Source organism: Haliotis rufescens, unplaced genomic scaffold, assembly GCF_023055435.1.
Source record: "Haliotis rufescens isolate VD_foot unplaced genomic scaffold, xgHalRufe1.0.p SCAF_10, whole genome shotgun sequence".
NCBI classification, from domain to species: domain Eukaryota; kingdom Metazoa; phylum Mollusca; class Gastropoda; order Lepetellida; family Haliotidae; genus Haliotis; species Haliotis rufescens.
Window position 1 is genome coordinate 46429425 of NW_025963780.1, and position 25127 is coordinate 46454551.

Below are 25127 nucleotides of genomic sequence, written 5' to 3' on the forward strand. Positions count from 1 at the left end.
GCAATTAACGCAGACCATGTATTTTCAATATTTATTTGTGTTTTTTTCAACATGAAGACATATTTCATCAACTTTCATGAGGAACATGTAATCCGTTATTTTGAGTGTCGTGTGGTTTTTTTTATCCTTACCCAGCTTCATCCTGTGTGGCCATGTGTTACATATCGTGTCCGTTCCTGTCAAACTTTAGCCATGACACGTATCCATCCGCATGTAAAGAGTCTCCCTATACACCACATACGCCGTGTCCCTTTAGTTTTTATTATGCTGATGGGCAAATAGTCCTCTAAATTGTAAAAAACACAGACGTAAGACTGTTTCTGTTTGACCGCACAATAACCAAACACTTGAGGAGGGTGTACAACAAATACATCCACATGCCTGTTCGTGTACCAGTGGAACTACATCTGACAGGAATTGTCCACTGCTTCCAACACAAGCCGCTCGCCGTGAATGTTGAACAGGCTGCTAGCTACGTGCACCGAATTACAAGTGAAGAATCTCACGTCTAAGTCAACACCAGTAAAGTATGGCGAATAATCAACAGTAATGTTCGTGGTTTTTAACATCAACTGAGTTTTTCAGTGATCCATTCATATAATTTTCACCACCATTTTGCCATTTACGCCCTATGGCTTCTGCAGATACACGAGGCGGATTATTCTCTGGCGGTGACGTTTCATATTGCACAGGTAGACAGACGTACCTTCTGTATATTAGAAAGACATTATCTTATGACAGACCTTATGATCTTATGCCTATCTCTCAAATACATGACCTGATTCGCATTTAACGTGACCATTTTGGTGTCACAAAATGTATCTCCTTGGTTATTATACCTGTGTCACTAAAAGCTCCCCTCTTACATTGAGTTGACACGCCGTGACTGAAATACTGTTCCTTCACTTTTCATGTGTGGTTCAAGCGACTTCAACATCTACCCTCAGCTTGACTCCCGTCCTGCTGGTTGACGTCTAGGCGGTTGTGTCCTCAAACCCTAACCCTAACCCTAACCCTTTAACATGTACCCTGAACTTTGTTCCCTTGCTGGTCGACGTCTAGGAGGTGGTGTCCTCAAATCCTAACCCTAACCCTCAACCTTCAACATATACCCTGAGCTTGGCCCCCTTGCTGCTGGTCGATGTCTAGGCGTTTGTGTCCTCAAACCCTAATCCTAACTCTAACCCTAACCCTAACCCTTCAACATGTACCCTGAGCTTGGCCCCCTTGCTGGTCGACGTCGAGGCGGTTGTGTCCTCAAACCCTAACCCTTACCCTGATCCTAACCCTTCAACATGTACCCTGAGCTGGGTCCCCTTGCTGCTGGTCGACGTCGAGGCGGTTGTGACCCTCTGGCAGGAGAATCAGCAGGAATATAGCCAGACAGAAGGTTGACACAAGCAGCCAGTTCATCCAGACAGTCCCTGAACAGAAAGCTCCACGTTACTTTAGATTCAGTATGAGCTGTGTTGTCAATCTGAGTTTGTAATAAACAAGACACAAAATATTTGCATGAAGACAAACATCTTACAAAAAGTAACCATATTAGGGAACTAGTGTTCAATAATAGCATTATGTGTTGGGTTTGCTCGGTACACAGGTTCGGAGATGGTGGCATTCGATGTCACTGGATTCTATATCATTCTACCTCATTCTATTTTATTCGATATGTATATTATTCTACCTCCTACCACCTAACCCTTTAAAAGTCACATTATTCTACCTCATTGTACATCTATATAATTATGTGATTCAACATTACTCCAGATGATCCAACCTTAAGCTACCTCATTATACTCATTCTATTGCATTCTACCTCATTCCAAACCATTGTCTATCATTCTATATCTTTATGTATACCTCATCCTATTATTCTGCGTCAAGCTCCTTCATTCTCCATGAATCTACACCACTGTACTCATTCAATAGCATTTTACTTCATTCCGCATCATTATATATCACTGTGAATCATTCTTTTAGACCGCTATCTACCTCATTGTTCACCATTCTACTCATTCTATGCCGTTCTTTTTTATTCTTCGTCATTCCACCTATATCATTCTACCTTAGTCTACCTCATCCTACCTCATTCTACGTCATTCTACTTCATTCTATACCATTTTAGCACTTGCCGAAATGTCGAGATTAATTATTAAAATTCAAATTTATGATGATAATAAAAAACAACTATGATCAAGTCCATCAAATATATTTGAAAGCATCTGTTTGTCCCGATCTGCATCCCACGCACCTGCTGTGGTCTCAGAAATACAAAACAGTTGTTTCAATATGCAGGAACCTACCTATCCCAGGCACTGACATGACTCCCAGGAACACCAAGCCTGCCAGATTGTTCATGGAGGTGAGGCTGACATTAGTGACGCCCTCTGCTACAGGGTAGGACGTCTCACAGACAAGTTCATAAAACAGCGGACTGAGGGACCCGCTGCTAATGGAGGTCAGGATATAAGATGCATACGTAGACCCTGCAGATAGAACAACGGGTTTAATAGTTTTATTTTCCCGATTAATAATAACGTTCGAATTCCATATTCACGAATCATGGGAGTGTGATTTTAGTTCTGTAAGGGCGTCGCCAACATGACTAACTGGATCAGGGCTCGCCTTCACTATGTTGCCTTCAATGAATGGATTGGGAGTATACAGTAATTGTGCTCATGTAATCTTATAAATAACTGAACATAGAACAGCCAGTGGGAAGACAGTCCTTGTTTCATTTTTTGCATTGGTATAAAGGAGGTCAAATAACACTTCAAAACAGTCAACCTTTAAAATCGCCGTACATTGGGGCGAACCACTTCATATTCTTTTCGAGGCGATTTAAAAAAGTATTTATTCCAGAACAACATGGAAAAGGCAGTGGGTACCTATGAGAAAGGTTTTATTTTGTACTTAGATTTTCTGAAAACCATACAATGTCTATTTCTAACTACGTCTTTCGTTTCACATTATGACAGGTAACACAAAATAAATTGCGCGGGAAAACCTGTTCTTAACAAATCAATATCTCCACTCTAGGTGAGGTGAGGTGAGGTGAAATGGAGCTTAACGTCGCGTCCAAGATTACTGCACTTTTATAGCGACATGCATGCACGTGGGACTGTGGCTGCTTGTACTAGTCCGGACTGATGCCGTTTGATAGTGCAAGCCTAGTGATATACCATGCCGCAGTTAAACATGAATACCCCACTCAGACACAGTATACTGACTCCGAGCCGACCAGTCCTTGTTTTAGCTCCTTAATGCCAAGAGCCAGACAGGATAACAACAAATACCATCTTTCAACATCGTTTGGTATGACGCCGCTCCCCCGGCGGAGGCCCTACCACTTTACTTTGGAGGCTGTCTATCTCCACTACTAGTAAGAGTATAAGCCCTTTTTTATGTTGATGCGGTATCTAAATACATCCAGGATTGTCAAAGAGAATATCACCCCTTTAACATAACATACATGGCCGTGTTACGGGTGGTTTGCAAGTTCATTTAAGAGAGCGGGGATTCAGGGAGAGAGCGGGCATTCAGGGAGAGAGCGTTCAGGGAGAGAGCGGGGATTCAGGGAGAGAGCGGGGATTCAGGGAGAGAGCGGGGATTCAGGGAGAGAGCGTGCATTCAGGGAGAGAGCGGGCATTCAGGGAGAGAGCGGGGGCTCAGGGAGAGAGCGGGGATTCAGGGAGAGAGCGGGGATTCAGGGAGAGAGCGGGGATTCAGGGAGAGAGCGGGGATTCAGGGAGAGAGCGGGCATTCAGGGAGAGAGCGGGGATTCAGGGAGAGAGCGGGGATTCAGGGAGAGAGCGGAGAGCGGGCATTCAGGGAGAGAGCGGGCATTCAGGGAGAGAGCGTTCAGGGAGAGAGCGGGCATTCAGGGAGAGAGCGGGGATTCAGGGAGAGAGCGGGGGTTCAGGGAGAGAGCGGGGATTCAGGGAGAGAGCGGGGATTCAGGGAGAGAGCGGGGATTCAGGGAGAGAGCGGGGATTCAGGGAGAGAGCGGGCATTCAGGGAGAGAGCGTTCAGGGAGAGAGCGGGCATTCAGGGAGAGAGCGGGCATTCAGGGAGAGAGCGGGGATTCAGGGAGAGAGCGGGGGTTCAGGGAGAGAGCGGGGATTCAGGGAGAGAGCGGGGATTCAGGGAGAGAGCGGGGATTCAGGGAGAGAGCGGGCATTCAGGGAGAGAGCGGGCATTCAGGGAGAGAGCGGGGATTCAGGGAGAGAGCGGGCATTCAGGGAGAGAGCGGGGATTCAGGGAGAGAGCGGGGATTCAGGGAGAGAGCGGGGATTCAGGGAGAGAGCGGGGGTTCAGGGAGAGAGCGGGCATTCAGGGAGAGAGCGTTCAGGGAGAGAGCGGGCATTCAGGGAGAGAGCGGGCATTCAGGGAGAGAGCGGGGATTCAGGGAGAGAGCGGGGATTCAGGGAGAGAGCGGGGATTCAGGGAGAGAGCGGGGATTCAGGGAGAGAGCGGGGGCTCAGGGAGAGAGCGGGGATTCAGGGAGAGAGCGGGGGCTCAGGGAGAGAGCGGGGATTCAGGGAGAGAGCGGGGGCTCAGGGAGAGAGCGGGGGTTCAGGGAGAGAGCGGGCATTCAGGGAGAGAGCGGGCATTCAGGGAGAGAGCGGGGATTCAGGGAGAGAGCGGGGGCTCAGGGAGAGAGCGGGCATTCAAGGAGAGAGCGGGCATTCAGGGAGAGAGCGGGCATTCAGGGAGAGAGCGGGGATTCAGGGAGAGAGCGGGGGCTCAGGGAGAGAGCGGGGGTTCAGGGAGAGAGCGGGGGTTCAGGGAGAGAGCGGGCATTCAGGGAGAGAGCGGGCATTCAGGGAGAGAGCGGGGATTCAGGGAGAGAGCGGGGGTTCAGGGAGAGAGCGGGGATTCAGGGAGAGAGCGGGGATTCAGGGAGAGAGCGGGGATTCAGGGAGAGAGCGGGCATTCAGGGAGAGAGCGGGCATTCAGGGAGAGAGCGGGGATTCAGGGAGAGAGCGGGCATTCAGGGAGAGAGCGGGGATTCAGGGAGAGAGCGGGGATTCAGGGAGAGAGCGGGGATTCAGGGAGAGAGCGGGGGTTCAGGGAGAGAGCGGGCATTCAGGGAGAGAGCGTTCAGGGAGAGAGCGGGCATTCAGGGAGAGAGCGGGCATTCAGGGAGAGAGCGGGGATTCAGGGAGAGAGCGGGGGTTCAGGGAGAGAGCGGGGATTCAGGGAGAGAGCGGGGATTCAGGGAGAGAGCGGGGATTCAGGGAGAGAGCGGGGGCTCAGGGAGAGAGCGGGGATTCAGGGAGAGAGCGGGGGCTCAGGGAGAGAGCGGGGATTCAGGGAGAGAGCGGGGGCTCAGGGAGAGAGCGGGGGTTCAGGGAGAGAGCGGGCATTCAGGGAGAGAGCGGGCATTCAGGGAGAGAGCGGGCATTCAGGGAGAGAGCGGGGATTCAGGGAGAGAGCGGGGGCTCAGGGAGAGAGCGGGGGTTCAGGGAGAGAGCGGGGGTTCAGGGAGAGAGCGGGCATTCAGGGAGAGAGCGGGGATTCAGGTTAAATAACACTTCAAAACAGTCAACCTTTGAAATCGCCGTACATTGGGGATTGGGGGGAGGGAGGGGCGAACCACTTCATATTCTTTTCGAGGCGATTTAAAAAAAGTGGAAACAACATGGAAAAGGCAGAGGGTACCTATGAGAAAGGTTTTATTTTGTACTTAGATTTTCTGGAAAACCATACAATGTCTATATCTAACTACGTCTTTCGTTTCACATTTCTTTCTATTTTTATGACAGGTAACAAAATAAATTGCGCGGGAAAACCTGTTCTTAACAAATCAATATCTCCACTCTAGGTGAGGTGAGGTAGGGTGAAATGGAGCTTAACGTCGCGTCCAAGATTACTGCACTTTTATTCAGGGATTCAGGGAGGGAGCGGGGATTCAGGGAGAGAGCGGGGATTCAGGGAGAGAGTGGGGATTCAGGGAGAGAGCGGGGATTCAGGGAGAGAGTGGGGATTCAGGGAGAGAGCGGGCATTCAGGGAGAGAGCGGGGATTCAGGGATAAAACTGGTTCCCAGCAACTTCTGCTTGTCGTATGAGGAGACTTAATTTGACAGGTTACCAGACTCTGTGACGTGGTTAGTAGCGTGACACAACTGCGACAGCATGAATCATTGCTCATAATAACAATCACTGGATTATCTGGTCAATTATCAATTATTTACAGGCCACTGTCATGTGGCTGGAATATTGATAAGTGTGGCAACAAACACGCAAAATTTGAGATCTTAACGATCACAAGTAGTTCTCGTACTGAGCGAATATTGTTAAACACTGCAGCCTGCAATATGTCAGCAGTAAATGACGGTGGTGAGGTGGCACACTGGTTGTATCGAGTGTAATATATCAGTGCTAATACAGCCCAGTGGACTATCATCCTCTACAGTCTACAGGATATATAAGAGCCGTTATGTCCGTGCAAACCCAGTTTATCACTTTGTTTTGATAACTGTTTTTTATTGATATTTATAGCTAAAATGGATAGAATTATCATATATCCATTAAACCGGCATGTTTTCAGAAATGAGCGGGCTACTGTAATTTGATAATGCTCTCATATTGCTTGACCACGGGACATTATCACGCCCGTTGTTACGCGAGATGAAATGACGTTCAATAGTGACGTCATTAGGTTTGTTCAACACGTTTCCGTATTTGTAAAATCTGGGTCAGTGACAATCGTTGTGTGTTGATTGCAGTAAATGTTTCAAAATCGGTATTGTTCTTTATGTTTATTTGATAGCAAATTCTTTTCAGTTTAGCTATAATAACGGTAACGCTATTTTTCAGGGGATTATCTTTGCAGAAGCCCTCGGTCTTAGCGTTACCCTCATATTATATAAAACATTGCAGAGATATCGAAGTTTTCTACCTTTTGATTCGGGTAAAATGCCCAGTATCAACAAAATCAGCCACAAATACGCCGCTGTGGTGATAATCGTCAGCAACAAGATAAATAGCTTCAGTCGTTTCTGGAAGTGATCGGCAAATCTGTAAACAACATGATAATATATCTACCAAATATCTACTACATATCAACCAAATATCAACCGACACCTCGCATGTACATGTAGGGAATGCATTATTGTTACGTGTCGCAACCAACATAGCAACATGTCATATATCCCTGTAGCAATACCACGACAACTAGCGTCCTACCTTGCTGTAACAATGACTGCAATTGACCCAGCTATAGTTCCATAGAATCCAAGCCATCCTGCCTGTTTCTATGGAACAAACAATCATTTATGTTATTGCTCTATTGGTATAAATGGATGTATTTGTGTTGCATGATACTGCCATATTTCTAGTTGTTTAGTATTAATGGCATATTAGGAAATAAAACATAATAGGAATAGTACATAAAAATATTCTCAAATAGAGGCATAATAGGAAATATCCCTATCAAAGTTGAATTGTCCATAGCATATTCGCTAAACGAATAATGACCATTATATTTGGTAAAATCAACAGGTAAATAACTTTAGGTGAAATGTACTACCTTCAGGTTCTGGACATTGTCAGAAATGGAAGCAAATACCATCTGAGAGAATAATGATTGAACTTTCTCATGGATAACATCTATGTGAAATAGGGAATATGACATTTAGGCAAGAAGTAGACATCCGCAAGGCATCAATCACGCTCCTCTTCTTGCTGATCTGATTCGGTGAGCAGATGAATCGGCCAACCTCAGCTTCTTTACATCATTATTCGGATGTCGTTGAATAAAAGTCAAATAGCCAATTCCCTTCCACTGATTTACCCACATGAACGAGAAATACACGAGACCCGTGTTCCATATTTAGATATATGCATAAAAACTCTGGTGACATAATGTCCTCATTGAGGGATGACTTCCACTTTCCATTTGTCAACTTCCCCTTTATGACGAGCAATATTCCTTTGGTGTCTACATTTCACAACGTTTGAGGTAGAATCGAGGATTGCTTTTCTGTTAATATTTCTAAGAGCGTCATACGACTCTTTCTTAAAGTTGTTTGAACAGGGTTACAACATTTCCAACATAATGCCCAATGCAAGTCTCCTAGTTTAGCTTGAACCCGTGTTGTTGTTTCTCAGGTGGACATTTGACTTGCCCTTCCATGTGTTTGTGACAATGACACCGGTGAGGCAGGATATGCTCACCTTTGCGTGAACACTTGATATCATAACTAAATTACATAGATTCATAAACACATGCTTAGGACACATTCAGGACCGTGCAATGGACCCTGGACATTTCTTCAAACAAGGTAATTTGGCCAAGAAGTTGAACTTAACCTTCAGCTGTATCGATGATACCACTCGTTTACTATAAATTTAGGAAACCGGTGAGACCGCTTCATCTGCTTCATGTTTAGATCTATACATAAAGATTCAGAGAGACATAACACACTCCACAAGACTATGACAAGAGTGATGACTTCAACTTTCCATTTGTCAACTTTCGCTTTATGTCTAGCAATATTCCTGCAGCCCCAGTCCTTGGTGTCTACACAACTTTTGAGGTAAAATCGAGCAGGCTGGTTCTACCAAGATTTTGTTTGATCAAGGTTACAACAGTAAAGGCTTCAAGAAAGCTTTTACAAAGTTTTAGGGTAGACATGTGGAGGAAATTTCCAAATTTGACACATCAGTGACAAAAAATTATGTCCGATGCAATTCCCTATCTTGACTTGTACCATGTGTTCCCGTGGTTTTTCTCAGATCAAGAATTGACATTCCTGTGCATGTGTCTGTGACGGGTGCCACCGGTGGGGCGGGATAGGCCTGGTATCATCACTATGTGATAGTGATTCCTAATCCCGTTCTTGCGATATAGTCGGAATCGTACAATCGACTGTTTTTGACCGAGATTTTTTATTAATATGGGGAAGGTTTTGTCACTTTTATTATTATGGTTATGGACCGAGTTGTGCCGCTTTTATTCAGTGTCGGACATAACAGTAGTTTGAAAAAGCTTCAATATCAAAGAGTACCTGCGATATCTCGTGTGCCTTCAGATTGACGTCAAGCATTGAGGACCAGGCATCGCGAGTTCCCGTTGACACACCATAGGCCAATCCTATCTGCCAGAATCGCCCCTTCCTGCAGGTTTCATCACATTGTTTAGAATTACACCAAACACTACATAATATTGAATAGGCATACAAATTAGAAAAAGTGGTAGTGTGTTCCATGTATAGGAGAAACCATTTCTCCTCGGGATTACCAGCGATTGTAAACCCTGACATATGTCACCTCATGTCAGGGTTTACAATCGCTGGTAATCCCGAGGAGAAACGTTTTGTTCAACTTATAAACCGACTCATCGCATAGACAACGTTTATAATTAAATAATTGTAATAAAAACTCTCAAATGTATAACCTGTATCGGAGATGAAATATCGCCTGCAGTCGTGAACTCGGTTCAATGAAACCGGTGACCTCAGCACGTGGGTTTCGCAACGGTGCGAAATCTGCACGTGCGTCTCGCAATGGCACGAAATCTGCACGTGCGTCTCGTAGGCTGTTCGTAGTTTTTGTTCTATCAAGGGTTTACAATGATTGTAAGCCCTATTACCAGGTGTTACCACAATTTCAAAAATTCCATATCGAGTTACACAAACAGCCAGTAGGTTTATAACTGCTTGTTCGTTGAGTTCATAATACTTTATTGAGCACATAATTTGAATGTCTGGGCTGTTCCTTTAAAGACTTATACCTTGCTGGTGTTGAGTTAGGCTGAAGTTGGATATCAAAAGCTTCAAGATTTTTTCTGGTTTTAAATTAAAACACAATCTCATGTTGCATCGTGTGCTCTGATGTTTTAAACACAAGTAATGCTAAATTATTATGTTTTCATCTATTTTCATTCGGTATGTGTGTTTGATGTTGAAGGCCACGTGTGGCAATATCCGGAATGTAAGTTATCGAATCTAGATCAGAGAATGGATTTGATATTATGAGACTCCGACGCCGAGTACCATGACATGCAGTCAACCAAGCCTAACCATTTTTAGCGTCTTACAACAAGGATAGTTTTAATACATCACACATGTTTATGGATGACAACTTCTTCTATTCTTTAAAACGACGTACAGCTACTTCTTGTTCCTTCAGGTGAATACTGAATTAGCGTATAGAATAAATGTATACCCTCTTCAAAAAACGAAACGCACAGGTAGATTTTTATTAAATTTATTGTACCTACTAAAGTCGATATATATATTTTAATATCATAGATACAAATATGAAATTTTGGAGCTCGAAAGTCACATGTTGTCGTTGTACAAAGGCATTGAAAACTGTTCATTGTCATGTCACATAAGGCCACAAGGTTGCGCTGAACTCAGTATCTCGTGTGACCGCCCCGGGCAGCAATCACGCTCTGCATTTCATGGACTGGATAAGTGTACGAACTCTGTCCTGCGGAATTCTGCGCCATTCTGCATGTAACGCGTTGGCCAGTAGTGGGAGTGTCTGCAGCGTGTTCGGACGTTGACGTACACGTCGATCGAGTTAATCTCAGAGATGTTCGATAAGGTTGAGATCTGGAGATCTCGACGGCCAGGGCAGGACGTTGATGTTGTCATTGTGAAGGTAGTCTACCGTGACACGAGCTGTGTGCGGTGGAGCGTTGTCCTATTGAAACAGCTCCCTCTGACGGTCAATCATTGGGAGAAGGTGAGGTTGAAGAATTTGATTCATGTAGCGATTTGCTGTCAAATTTCCCTGAACCACAACCAAGTCAGATCTCGTGGTGTAGGACATGGCCCCCACACCATGACACTACCGCCACCAAATTTTCGAATTCACGTACACAATGTGGGGCAAAACGCTCATTTCGACGACGATAAACACGTTGTCTTCTATCTCGCCGGTAAAGAAGAAATCGTGATCCATCGCTAAACCACACTCGTCTCCAGTTTCTCAAATTCCAAGGCTGTAAGGTAGGGCACCAACGCACGCGTCGCTGTCGATGGATCTGTTGCAAAACAGGGACGATAACTGGTCTTCTGGGTCGGTTTCCAGCTTCGCCAAGATGGACCCTGACAGTCTGGTCTGATATACTCCTCAAACCAGGAATGCGTCCTGCAGTCTGCGTAGCTGTGACATTGCGATGACGTTGGTGGAACAGTCGAATGTAGCGATCCTGTGCAGGGGTGGTAAGTCTTAGACGGTCGGTTCTCGGACGGTCTGCAGTGGAATTGAACTGTGTGTATCGGCCCCAAAGGCGGCAAATGGCGCTGTGGTAGACGTTGAAGTGGCGTGCAACAGATGACTGCGATTCCACGCTTTGGATACGTCCTATGGCGATGTTCCGATCGGCAGCACTGAGTCTCGGCAATTTCGAACTTTAAAAATGTTGACAATTGAATGACAAATTATTTGCTTATGCTTGCCTTTTTATAGCCAATACCACGAGTTACGAATGTCATAACTTGCACGTGCATTTTGCTTTACTGTTTTTCCCCATGACATTTTTTAACAAGTGTGAAAACAATGCTGTTTAAGACATTGCAAATCGACAATGCCTGCGTTTCGACGCACAGTTTGACGAATATCAGGCCACCAACATTTTCCAATATCATATATCGAGTTTATATACCGGATTTGTGGTGTCGTCAGGTTCAATGAACTACATACTACCTGTGCGTTTCTTTTTTTAAGAGTATATGTATACAAAGTTACAAAGATAACCTTAAGCGTGCTCTCACCTAAAGAGCTGTTTGAGACCTGCCAGGTAGTCCAGTCTTGTGGTTGCAGCAGATGGAGAAGGAGGTTTGGGGGGTCGACTTGGGAAGTACATCAGCATAGTTAGAAGAACAACCGCACACACGCCAAATGCTGCAGTTTTCAAAATTTTAAAATTCCAAAAACGTTACATTTGCTTACAAAGAGTTAGTTTCCAACCCGCAAATCGTAATTTACGATGAGTGAACACAGATACAACGAGTTTATACGTTAGAAAACACGCACTGCAGTGAACTGAACGTCAAATCTTTGATAGGTTAAAAACGAAAGTCACGTCTTGAATGCTGTGATCATAGGTCACGTATAGCCTCGAGGTCAAGGTCACAAGGAATACTACTGCACTAACCTAGTCCATACAACAAACAAGCGATACCAGGAACTAAAACGAAGACGTCGCAGGTGAAACATGTGTTTTACACATAATTATATTCTATTTTTTTTTCACTTTCATTTCAATAAAAAATCTTGTTCATATCTGGTTCTCTTTTGTTGGTATAACCCAAGCTGGATGTTTGAAAGTCCATTTCTTGTAACATCTTAGAGACATTTAAGTTATGTTATTTTAGTTAAGACTATGTAAGTCTAATATGATGTGATCACTCACTGGCGTACTGGTAGTTCATGATTTGGTGTCTCTGCTGGCTGATGACATCAGCTGAATGGGCAAAGAACCATCAAATTATCATGATGATTGAGTGAGAAAGTTTATCAGAACACACTGCAGTTTGTCAGTTATACCACCACGTGTCATCTTACATCGTGTCATCTTACATCGGGGCCGCCTCCGTGGTCTAGTGGTAGAGCGTCCACCCGGAGAGTGGAAGGTCCGGGGTTTGATCCCAGGCCGCGTCATACCAAAAGACGTTATGCAACTGTGCATAGCAAACTGCTACGCCCTAGACTACAAAATTACCTTTCTGGTGGAAATGAAAAAAACTAGAATATTTAAGCATTTGCGAATATATTTCACTGTGGATGCATCACGTGGGTCTTACCTTCCATTACGTTGTCACTCGCACTCAGGGAAGACCTGCAACACAAGGTAACATGTTGTGACGTCACCTCATGGACGTCAGGGTAGATCTAGTGCTAACAAGGGTGTCAATACAAGCCAATACAAGGGTGTCAATACAAGCCAATACAAGGGTGTCAATACAAGCCAATACAAGGGTGTCAATCTATGACTACCCCCCTGTAGGCGGGGTCATGACAGTGCGTGCACGGACATTCAGCGTCCTGTCTGCATTGTCTTCACCGTGCAGGGAGGAAGATTTTAGCAGTGAGCTACTACATCGTTACCCCAGCTACCCCTATGGTTGCACGCTTGTCGTAAGAGGCGACTAACGGGATCAGGTGGTCAGGCTCGCTGACTTGGTTGGTACATGTCATCGTATCCCGATTGCGTGGATCGATGCTCGTGATGGCAATCAGTGGATTGTCTGATCCAGGCTCGATTATTTACAGTCATATAGCTAGAATACTGCTGAGTTTGGCGTTAAACAACAAACAAACAAACAAACAAACAAACAAACTATGATTCAAGAGCTACCATTCTCCCGCTTGCATTGGTTGCTCTCGTTAGAGACAATGAACAGTACTACAGAGAGGGAATTAGTATATCGCAATGTAGTTTGATGACAGTTATCTTGTGTTAAATGTGAATGAATTAATAACTGATTTTAGACAGAAGAAAAACAAAACGCCTGTCACCATCAGTCGCGGGTCTGTGGAAGGTGTGATTAATAATGAGGTAAATTTGTAGGTAATTTGTTAAACTGGCATATCAACACTGTTGCTGTTTATAAATACCGTTAACAAAGACAGTTTCAGCCTAAATTGGGATATTTTTATGTCAACACGAGAGTATTCACTTTTCTCTTTCTTTTCGTTGTTTTATTCAGTGCTAGTACGGAGCACTTAAGTTCAAACAAATCACGTTTAGACAAGATTGTTTTAGTAGCTGTGTGTCGCTTTTGACAGTTGATCTATTTTATACCAAATGCATGTTTTAAATTTAAGCCTCAAAATTATTTGCTGACCACGAAAAAAATTAAACAAAGAGTATGCACTTGTACCTCCTTCCCGGCGATATTTATTGCCGCGTTTTCAAATTCTTTTTAGAGATCTTAGACCTTGTAAGGATTTATTGCGGTGAAAGGCCATAAGACCAACGGTGCAGATAGTCATGTGATTCACAAAATCACAACGTATGTAAGATGTGACTGTGTAAGTATTATAACAACCACTTGTAACATTATATATATATATATATATATATATATATATATATATATATATATATATATATATAGTAAATATAAACTACAATTCTTTTCTCATAAAGAATATGTAAACAAAGGTACTTTGCTATATCAAAAATCATCTTATTAATACTATGTCGTGTCTAACAAAAGTGTCGAGATGCTCGCATGCTTACACATATTTGCTTCGTATCTGTAAGTACAGAGGACAACTAAAATTACGTGAGCTTCCTCTTCCAGTACATTACATTCTGGGCACACAAACATGTTCTCTACACCAACAGACCTGCTTCTATCTTTCTGAATACCCAATAAATTATAACCGACTACATTTCAGCAGTGCAATTCTATACCTGGCGATGTTAATATTTCCAGGTTGAAAGGATGGCTTTATACATGATTTGGTTTGGTTTGTTGTTTAACGCCGCACTCAGCAATATTACAGCTATATGACGGCGGTCTGTAAATAATCGAGTCTGGACCAGACAATCCAATGAACATGAACATTGATCCACGCAATTGGAATCGATGACATGCATCAACCAAGTCAGCGAGCCTGACCACCCGATCCCGTTAGTCGCCTTTTACGCAAGTATGGGTTGCTGAAGACCTATTCTACCCCGGATCTTCACGGGGAGACAAGCATGGGTTGCTGAAGACCTATTCTACCCCGGATCTTCACGGCAAGTATGGGTTGCTGAAGACCTATTCTACCTCGGATCTTCACGCGTAGCTTTATACATGAATACAATACCAAACAGGGGTTTGTTATCATGAACGCGTGCCAATCTTGGTCGTTGCAATCTCTAATTCTTTACTTAAATAATTTCATAAAGAAATCTGTGTTACCTCCACCTTGTGCTGCCCAGACCTTTGTACTGTCATGTCATTTTAGTATACAATTTGTTTTCACTTCATTTGTACAAAGAATTCCCTTACAGGAAATAAAGTATTTTCATTGCCATTGCCTAATCTGGTTCCACCTGGCGTAGTAAGCTATGACCTTTTATACCTAATGTGGTACAAATTTGTACCTTTTCCGGTAATATGTGCGCATGCTAGCGTCCTTATTTACGAAACGTAAACATCGTGAGTATTGGGGACATGTCTACACCTCGGAAGTTCGCTTTGGGGGAAACAACCTGATAACAAGTTGATCTAATTATATTTATGAAAACATAAACTTTCCGTTTTTCCTCTGTTTTCATCAGAACCTGTGGACCAATGAACGACATGTTTAGTGTCGTCCAATCGCTGCCTACGAAACTGCTTCGCTCTAGCTTATGTGCAGATAACTCTATGATTCAAGTCCAGCATCCTACTGTTTATGTTTTGCTAAATATGCAGGTGTCCATTGGCTTACCTGTTGCCCAGAGTAAAGTTGTAAACGTGTGTGTCTTCTTGTACAACCTGAGGCCCTGAAAAGAAAGATGTGTTGGCATAGCAACAGGTTTACTCAATACAACACCCTCAGTAGTATAAGTGTTGTGAAAGCCTAGTGATAGGGAAAGGCGCTTACCTTACAGCGTAAGCTGGATGAAGGGGAGATCGAGAACGTATAAGCTTCAGTGGGTTCGGTCTGTTCGGTCGGCTGTCTAGTCTCAATCTGTCCATTGTCACCTGTCAGATTTGGCGGGTAAGTTGATCACGTGCCTCGATCACACCCGGAAACATACGAGTAACATCGGGTGGCCAATCCGATGTAACCCAATGTACGAGTGTGGAAGCACCAATCACTACATTCCTCCCTCTTTTCTGGACTTGCCCCCCATTGTGGTCTCAGGAGGACATGGAGGATCTAACAGGTGACCTTGCCAAAACATGAGAAAATCCCTGCAGGGTTGGGCAGCAGTTTGTGCTATCAACCGAGACAGTTCGCGTAACTCATGGTTAAGATTAGTTATACGCCTTAAATAAGAAAATCCCCAACCAGATTGTTTGGTGGCAACCGAGTTGGTTCACGTAACTTAAATAGACGACAAAGCTACTATGAAAATCCTAGAATCTAGACCGGATCGGTGGACTCAGTTCCAGTCCTGACCAAGTCAGATTAGGACAATGTTTCTATGAGAATCCTAGAATCTAGACCGGATCGGTGGACTCAGTTCAAGTCCTGACCAAGTCAGATTAGGACAATGTTTCTGTGAGAATCCTAGAATCTAGACCGGATCGGTGGACTCAGTTCCAGTCCTGACCAAGTCAGATTAGGACAATGTTTCTATGAGAATCCTAGAATCTAGACCGGATCGGTGGACTCAGTTCCAGTCCTGACCAAGTCAGATTCAGAAATCCCATTCATCTGGCGGGAATAACTATACCCTGTACAGCTGCCTTGCGTTGACATAAGCACGCTCCAGGATGTTGGCGGTGGTGCTCTGTCGGGCAGTGGCCACCATAGCTGCAACTTCACCCAGTAGTCTTGGGCTGTTAACTCCTCGGCGACCTGGGCGAAGCCACAGATATGGGGCATCCGTCTCCAAAAGGAAGCGCTTGGCGTTAAGGAACCGCAACGCTGATATTTGTTGGTCATCAAAGCTGGCCACCATCCCGGTGTGTCCAAACCACGTCTCAGGGAAGTGCTTGGTCCACAGTGCCACTTCTTTAAATGACCCAGAGAAACAATGGAGATGGAATCTCTGGGTGGACGGTACTCCCGCAGTCTTGGCGATTTGTAGGCATTCCTGTAGTGGAGCCTGTTGATAGGTGTCTGCGGTAGTGCCCCTGAGGTGGAGGATGATTGGCTTGGTTGATGGTGCCAGCTTGAAGAGCTGCCCTAGGACTTGCCCTTGCCGTTGCCAGTTTCCCACAGTGAAGTCCAGGCCAATTTCCCCGAAGGCGATTACATCCTGGGATGATAGCAGGTGCCTTAACTTGTCTAGTTGGTCGGGGTCCATGGCCTGCACATTCTTTGGGTGGAAACCGACAGCTGTCTTCCAACACTGATGGAAAGTTGGTTGTTGGGGCCAGGTTGTTGGGTCGCAAAAGATCTGTAGCGCCCTCTGAAGGTTGATGGTTACCTCTTTTGGCTGGCCGGCCTTGTCCAGGACCTCTTCCAGGGGTGTGGCAGCGTCCAGATGGAGCCTGCTGCGCATCCTATCGGAGTGGAAATGGGTGTCAAAACCCCTGGGAAGTCTCTCTGGATTCGGCGGCGCTGAGGATGGAGTCGGTCGAGTGGATGTTCCGGGAAGCTCTGCTATTGGCGTGGCTTGCACAGATGGCGATGGTCCTGGCAGTGGCAGAAGGTTCCCGAAGTTCCTGAAATGGTTTCGGACTCCATCCGAGGTGACATCCAGAAGGGCTACCAAGATCCTCCAATGTATTAGGCAGGCAGGGCTATCTGGCGACAGGTTGACGGAATCCAATGGTAACGGCCATCCTTTGATGTTACATAACTCTTTTATATGCCCGTAGCAGCTTCCTCTTAGGGGTATGTCTTTGGGAACAAGGCTATTCCTTAGGACGAACTGGTGTAATTCCGTCCAGGTAGCTCCTGCTCCCAAGATCTGCCGGGCAAGGTCTTCTATGGCCGATATCATTTCAACTGCCGTTTCTTGTGATGCTGGTACGGAGTCACGGAAACAGGGGGGGAGGTGAGCTCCGTAGGCATGGTGGCGCAGCGTCCTGGTTCTTGTACCGCACGTCCGTATTGGACAGCTCGATCCCATTCCGTGGGGATGACTACTCTGGAATCGAGCTGCTATTTTCGGGGCGGCCTTGTTAATGACAGAGACGCTCAGCCCTTGGTTAATTGACCTGACCTGTCGGGAGGGAGAAGCCTGATGCCTTGGCTCTGGGGCTTGCCTCCTTGACCTAGGGCGTCGATCCCGTCTGGGGGAGACATGTCGCTCCTGCCTGGGAACTTCCCGTCTTGAGATATGTCTATGCGGCGAAGGTCGTCGTTCCCGTCTTGGAGAGACATGTCTCCGGGGTGAAGAGCGCTGTTCCTTTCTGGGAGCGGTTCGTCTTACAGGGGAGGAGTGCTGCCTGTGTCGTGCAGTGTTGTAATACACAGACACCTGACGCCGGGGTGATCGCCTGGGTGATTGCCGGCGCGATTGTCGGTAAGACGGGCGTGGTGGGACTTTTCGCTCCCGGCTGGCAACAGGAAGATAGACGACAGAGGCCACCTGCCGTCTATCCGGGCTCGGACAGGCTCGCTTCCTGGAAGATATGATGAGATCCTCAGGGCTTCTTTTCCTTGAGTGTGCGGCCTGGAGCTGGTATCCACTATCCTTGGACGTTTTGGATAGGTCTGGTACATGTCCCAGGGATTGATCTGACATTGATCGTTCATGATGAGGGGCAGGGGACCTTCTTCCTGGAGATGTTGGAGCTCCTAGGCTGGTCTGGGAGCCCGAAGACGTAGATAGCAAGTCTCCAGCCCAGTAGGAAGTTGAGGCCTCCCTGCTCCTGGCTCCATGGCGTTCGCTGGAGCGTCCACGTCTTTGGAATACCATTTTTCTGAAACATTCGAGTTTTCCCTCTAGGATACTCTGTCCTTTCCTGTGGTGCAGTGAGGACAAATGTATTCATCCAGAGCGTTTGCTGTTCTCTTGGTGATTCCAACGCAGGCTCCATGAAACCATTGGTCACATCGGTCACAGCCTATCATTAATCGTCCATCATCGGGTTTATTACAGATACAATAATTTGTTTGGTCCTTGAAGAGCCACTCCAAGTTGAGATCCTCTTGAGTATCAGAAGTACTCTTTGTCTTAGATAACCTCTGGATCCAACTTGGAATTACGCGATCTCGACAAGGCTTGAGGCGATCATGGTGATGTACTGATGTTGTCTTCCTTGTCCGGACTTCATACAGTGTATTGGAAATCCTAGTAGTGATTATCCCGGGTCCTTTCTAGGATGGAGACAACTTCTTGCACTTTCCTTGTATGGAGGCAGTGTCCAGTATATACGCCATCTCCCCCTCTTCAAACTTTCGGGACAAAATCCTCAAATCGTAATCCCTCTTCATTTGGAGCTGGGTAGTTTGCAATTTATTACTGGCAAGGCGATGTACCTCACCAAGAGCTGAGGCTAGCTGATGCACATATGTATCAGGGTTCAAGGATGGAGATTCCTCCTGCGTGGCGCTGAAGACTAGCTCTGCAGGTTGATTGATTTCCCTACCAAGCATCAGCATGTTGGCGGTATATCCCGTTTGCCGATTAACTGCAGACATCAATGCTCCTGCCAGTTGTGGTAAAAATTCATCCCACCTGGATTGATTTGCATCTATGTGGCAACGAATGGCTTGCAGGAGGGTGCGATTAAATCGCTCCACTTGTCCATTAGCAGAGGGACGATATGGGGTTGTCCTGGTTTTATGTATCTGTAGTAGGGTGCAAAGTTCAGTGAACAATTTGCTCTCGAAGTTTCTTCCTTGATCTGTAAATACTTGGAAAGGGCACCCAAATCTAGAGAAAAAACCATCTACGGCAGCTTTGGCTGTCACCTCAGCCGTTTGGGTAGGCAAAGCTATGCACTCCACCCATTTGGTGAATTGGTCAACCATCATCAAGATGTATTGATTCCCCAACTTGCTTTTGGGCAAGGGGCCAATGAAATCAAGATGAACTCTTTCCATGGGTGCCCCTGCATGAAAGTTGATCATTGGTGACCGGGCATGTCGTACAGGTCCTTTGTTTCGGCTACATGTTGAACATGTGCTTACATACAACTTGATATCTTGTACCATGCCATGCCATGCCAGTAGAATCAGGTTTTAACTCTATAGATTGTTTTTTCCATTCCCAGATGTGCCGCAGCCATGACATCATGATTCAACCTTAGCACTTCTTGCTGTAATGATTTCGGGACCACCAGGGATGCCATGCCTCGTGTTGTCTTTTCTTTTATGAGAGGATCAACACGTAACAATCCCTGCTTGTCAATCCGAAATAGAGTTCGGTTCAACCAATAGTGTTTAGCTGCGGGACTGGCCAATAAGAGACTTGATTCACTCGGCTCCTCAGCAGTTTGAATCCAATCCATTATAATGGTTAAGTCTGGATCAGATCTCTGCTGATTGCATATTTCTTCAGATGAATACCCAAATTGTTCTTTCTGCCCGTCATCAGTCACATCAAGTCTTACGGCCACTGGGGTGGTGTTCATTTGGAAACCTGAATCCCCAATGGATTGTATTTCACGACAGGAGACCGGCAGGCCACAATCATCAGGTGAGTCATCATCGGAGAGGCAATCCCGCCCAACATGGGCCAGAGGAATGGTGTCATCCACATCCCTGAAGAACCTACTCCAATTTTCATGAGCCCGAGTGCAATATTTGCATCCTCCACATGGCAAACTTTTTAACATTACTTCTGGTCTGTAGTTGTGGCAGTGGCCTCCTTGTGGAATACGTGATAGACCGTCCGCATTGGCATGCAGTTTTCCAGGGCGATGTTTCACAATCAAGTCATATTGGCTCAATTCTTCCAGCCACCTGGCCAATTGGCCATTTGGATTCCGGAAGTTTAACAGCCATTGGAGACTGCTGTGATCAGTCCTAACAGTAAAACGCCGTCCCAGCAGATAGTGTCGAAACTGCCTTGTAAATCTGATTACTGCCAATAGTTCTTTTCTGGTTGTGCAGTATCGTTTCTGCTCGGCGGTCAGGCCAAAACTGCCAAAACAAACTGCTCTCTCCTCTCCATTTTGAACTTGGATCAGTTCTGCTCCTATGGCTTCATCCGAAGCATCTGTATCCAGGATGAAGGGGTCCTCCTTGGTAGGTAATGCCAACACAGGTGTATGGGTTAGAGCATGCCGCAAGGACGAGAAAGATTGCTCCTGCTCATCATTCCATTGGAATGCCTTCTTACCCGTTATTCGATACAACGGGACTGCCATAGAAGCGTAGTCCCTGATAAACATCCTGTGGTAGTTGGCAAAGCCAAGGAACCTTTCAACATCCTTGGTACAGGTGGGGTGGGGCCAGGTAAGTACCACTTTGAGGCCATCATTGTTGGCCTCAAGGCCATCTTGGCTAACTACGCGACCGAGAAACTCAACCCTCTGCTGAAACAGTTCACATTTGCGAGGTTTCAATTTGAGTTGATAACTTCGGAATCTCTCGAAGATGGATCGGAGATTAGTCAGATGGTCTTCAACATTGGTACCCATCACCAAAATATCGTCCAAGAATGCCAGTGCGATATCCCAGGTCAATCCTCTCAACACGAGGTTCATTACCCGCGAATATGTTGCTGGAGCATTACATAGTCCAAATCCCATTCGAATATGTTCGAATAGACCATACTTGGTGATGAAAGCAGTTTTTTCGCGATCCTTTGGAGAGATTTTCACTTGCCAATAAGCTGAGTTTGCATCTAGCTTAGAGTACCAGAGATTACCGGCGAGCGTGTCAAGACAATCTTCCACCAGGGGCAACGGAAATACGTCTTTTTTCGTGACGTCATTCAGACCGCGATAATCTATGCACCAACGTACTGTGTTATCGTGTTTGCGTATTAACACAGGGGGTGCAGCCCATTCTGATACAGAAGGTTGAATGACTCCGGCATCTAACATTTTCTTAAGATGTGTCTCTTCCTCCTTCTCTAATCCAAGTGGTGTTCTTCGCATACGCTGTTTAATCGGTTTAGCGTTTCCAGTATCAATGGAATGTTCAAGTTCAGTAAAGTTCCCCAAATCCAAGTCATCTTTGGCAAATACATCTTGATAGTCTATGAGAAGTTGTGCCAGTTGATGCACTTCCTGACCTTGCAGTAGCTTTGATGACCTTTCAAATAGACTTGTCAGATGAGCAGGGATGTTGGGTTGATTACCACTTCTAACAGCCGCAGATTGTTCCGAGGGGGATTCGACATGATGTATTTCCATGGCAACCCCTAAGACTTGACGAGGCTGTAGCACCACTTGATGATCCGAAGGATTGACAAGGCACACAATGGGTACGCTTCCTCCAGTTTGATAAGTCCTGGGCATCAGAAGATCATTACTTGTTAGGCGTGGCTCTATAATGAAATCTGAGAGTTGCTATGATATAGGGCATTCAAGTTGCTGTACCCAATTCGGCGGAATGATGGTCTTCTTCCATACCGAGATTCTGGATACTTGTGGTACCTTTTGAGAACGGCATAGAGTCATTTCAATGGTATCCGATCCAATCTGTAGTAACTGTTGAGTCAAGTCAAGATGTGCCCCCTGGGGAACTAAAAAGTCCAGTCCCAGAAGAACATCATCTTGGATTGGGCCCACTACTACAGGAATCGAATAGGTTTTGGACCCTAATTGTAACTGGAGTGGTTGTGTTACAAATGAGGACATATGTAAGTCCCTGCCGGCAGTTCTCAACTTGATGTCCTGCTTCTTCTCAGGCTTCTGTGAGAGTGTTTTGTAAAAAGTGTCCGAAATAATGGTAACCTCAGCCGCCGTATCCACCACTGCAGTTGTGTGCTGGTCTTGGATTTGGACTGGTACCAGAAACATGGATCCACTTTTTAATTGCCTAACTGTGATTTCTTGAATTGACAGATTGTCGTCATCTGAAGTACTGGTTGACCCGAGAGCTGTAGGCTGAGTGTGGGAGGTCAGAGATGGATAATGTCCAGGGGGTGGCGACAATGGAGGGGGTGGTGACAAAGGAAGTTTAGGGGGTTGGCCTTCTTCAGTTTGGATCGAGGTTAGGCCTCTGTGCTCGATCCGGAAGTGTTTAAAGCCTCCTTTGGGTCTTGTCTGGCTTTGCTTTCCCTCCCCTGCTTTTCATGAGCACTGAACGTGACTTTCTTCTCTCCATATCCACCTTCATTGTAATTGTTTGGACAATCCCTTCGGAAATGACCTGTTTTCCCACATTTGAAGCACTCCCCCGATCTAGTTGGTGATGATGAGGGGCTTCTAAATCGTCGACTCACGATAGCCATCAGCTTTTTGATATCTTCTGACATCTCCTCAACCCGAGCTTCCAGGCGGGTCAAACGTTCCACCACACTTGACCTTACAGGTTGTGATGGAGTTTGCCACTTATCCTGTGAAGGGGTATAATTTGAATGAGGTGTCATTTGGGCAACCATATATTCTTCCTCAGATTCATTGGCCAAGTGCGATTGCCTAACATCCCGTCGAATGACTGGTCTACCATAGACTGCCTGGGTATTCTGGAAGTACTTTTGGACTGAGTCCATAGCTGCTTCCAGAGTTCTAAGTCCCAGGTTGGAAACATAGTGGGCAGCTTCTTTGTTTGCGCATCCTTGGCAGAATCTCCGCACCACTTGTTGTTCCACAAAGTCTTCTGGTAGATCTGTAAAGGCAGCCATCGCTACTTGGAGTACACGCTCCGCCCATTCTTCTTCCAATGACTCGTCTGAGCCCTGACGAAGATTCGGAAACTGCAGTTGGGCAGTCTCAGCTGGAGACCATTTCCCAAACCGCCTTTCGAGTTTCTTCACCATTCCTTGGAAGGAGATGAATTCATCTCTCTCTAGCAATAAGGCGAAGAAGTCGGCTGCTTTCCCTGCAAGGCAGTAACACAGCTTGTCAAGTTTCTCCTCCTCATTCCAGGCCTGAGATCGGGCGAAGCGTTGAAATTTCATGTAGAAGGAGGACCATCTTGCACTACCATCATAGGATAACATCCGTGGTAGTGGAGCTGTTGGTTTTTCAACAACTGCTTTACGTCTCCTCTGCATGAGCTGTGGACGTACCTCATCTGAGTCGCTATCCGAAGAGTTACCTAATGGCTCTCTCCAGGCGGCTGGTTGATGATGAGGAGCCCTCCTGATTCTTTCTGTCCTATCCTTACACATCCTTTGCCTATCTCTGTGGGCATGTGCCAGATCTTCTTTATACAATCCAGATTGATCCCAGAGTGGCTGGAGTTCCCCGCGATTGGCTGGTATGCGGGCCCCAGGATGTGTAGCATCCACCCGGCATTGGTTAGGATCCCGTACAGAATGATAATTCGTAGGGTCTTGTTCTTCATACATCGGGGACCAACGAGGACGGGAACATTGACGGCTACCAAATGAATGGCCATATGTATCCACATATTCTGGGTAATCCCTTTGGGCATGATTAACCCTAGGGTACCCCTCGGCATATGTGGACAAACCATGTTCTGTCCCATCGTTCTGCCTTATGTCCTCTCTAGGCCCAACAGGGGTGCTTGAGGTTGGAGGCCAAATGGGGACACCCCCATTCTGCTTGAGCAGAAGTGTATCCTCCTCCTCTGAGTCTAAGTATCCCCTGTACTGCAATGCCTTCTCTCCTGGACTGTCATCTTGAGCAGGCTTTGGATAACGAGACCTGGATGGAGTGGTCCGCTGGGTGGATGGGGTTTCACGCGTATCATTCCCCTGGGCTGAGTTAATTAGGCTTGGTTGAGGGGCCATAGATTGAGTTTGGCCTGTCCTCCTCCGTTCCCTATGCCCAGGGGTTAGAGCTTGTCTCTGGTGGACATTCCCCTCAGCACCTTGGAGGACCCGAGGGTCAATCTCCTCAGTATTGGGCTTTGTCCTAGAACTCCGCCGTAACACTTCCGTACCCTGTACCTCAGAATGAGGGTTAGGCATGGGTGCCTTAGCGAGATGGCTGGATCCAGGATCCTTAGGGCTACTGGCTTCCAGGTTGGCAAGAACCTCAGAGAAAACCTCCATCTCCCTGCTGAGATCGTGAGTGGCCGCCTGCCACCGGCCATAGAGAGCACTATGACTTGGTGGAGTAAGTCCTCTACGCCTGGCCTGCAAGTTGATCTCCGCTTGTTCCAGTTGTTTTAAGTTGGAGTTGATAGCATCCATATCAGGGCTAGGAACTGCTTGATGGAACATTTTAGCTTGCGACAACCTACTCGAGGTACTTTCCGTAGCTGGAGTAAATTGTCCAAATGCTGATTTAGGTGTTTTGGTTTTGGATGGTGCAGCTTGCCTAGAAGCGGGTTGCCCCACCATCCCGGGAGACCAAGAGCCTGCAGTTTGAGTACCAGTGGCAAAGGAGATGGTGCTTAAAGCCTGTTCAGGGTTTCTGATAGAGGGGAGATTACGAATGTCCTCCTCCGTCAGTACGCCTAAGGTTTCTCGGAGCTGAACAATCTTCCGGGCCAGTTTCATCCCTATTCCCGGAATAAGCCT

At 46.1% G+C, this 25127-nt stretch overlaps 1 protein-coding gene across 2 annotated transcripts in view; it reads right to left on the reverse strand.

Annotated features, from left to right (window-relative positions):
- Positions 1-245: 245 nt before the first annotated feature.
- LOC124126852 (solute carrier family 49 member 4 homolog) overlaps positions 246-25127 on the reverse strand; it is a 58717-nt gene continuing 33835 nt past the window's right edge. For both annotated transcript variants that reach the window (XM_046490398.2, XM_046490397.2), the window contains 9 exons: positions 15398-15452; positions 12769-12803; positions 12378-12428; positions 11737-11866; positions 9016-9124; positions 7193-7260; positions 6906-7024; positions 2304-2486; positions 246-1424 (listed from right to left, as the gene is read on the reverse strand). In XM_046490398.2, the coding sequence (XP_046346354.1) occupies positions 1291-1424; positions 2304-2486; positions 6906-7024; positions 7193-7260; positions 9016-9124; positions 11737-11866; positions 12378-12428; positions 12769-12803; positions 15398-15452 (884 nt within the window). In that variant the 3' untranslated portion in view covers positions 246-1290. The remainder of the gene's footprint in view (positions 1425-2303; positions 2487-6905; positions 7025-7192; positions 7261-9015; positions 9125-11736; positions 11867-12377; positions 12429-12768; positions 12804-15397; positions 15453-25127) is intronic.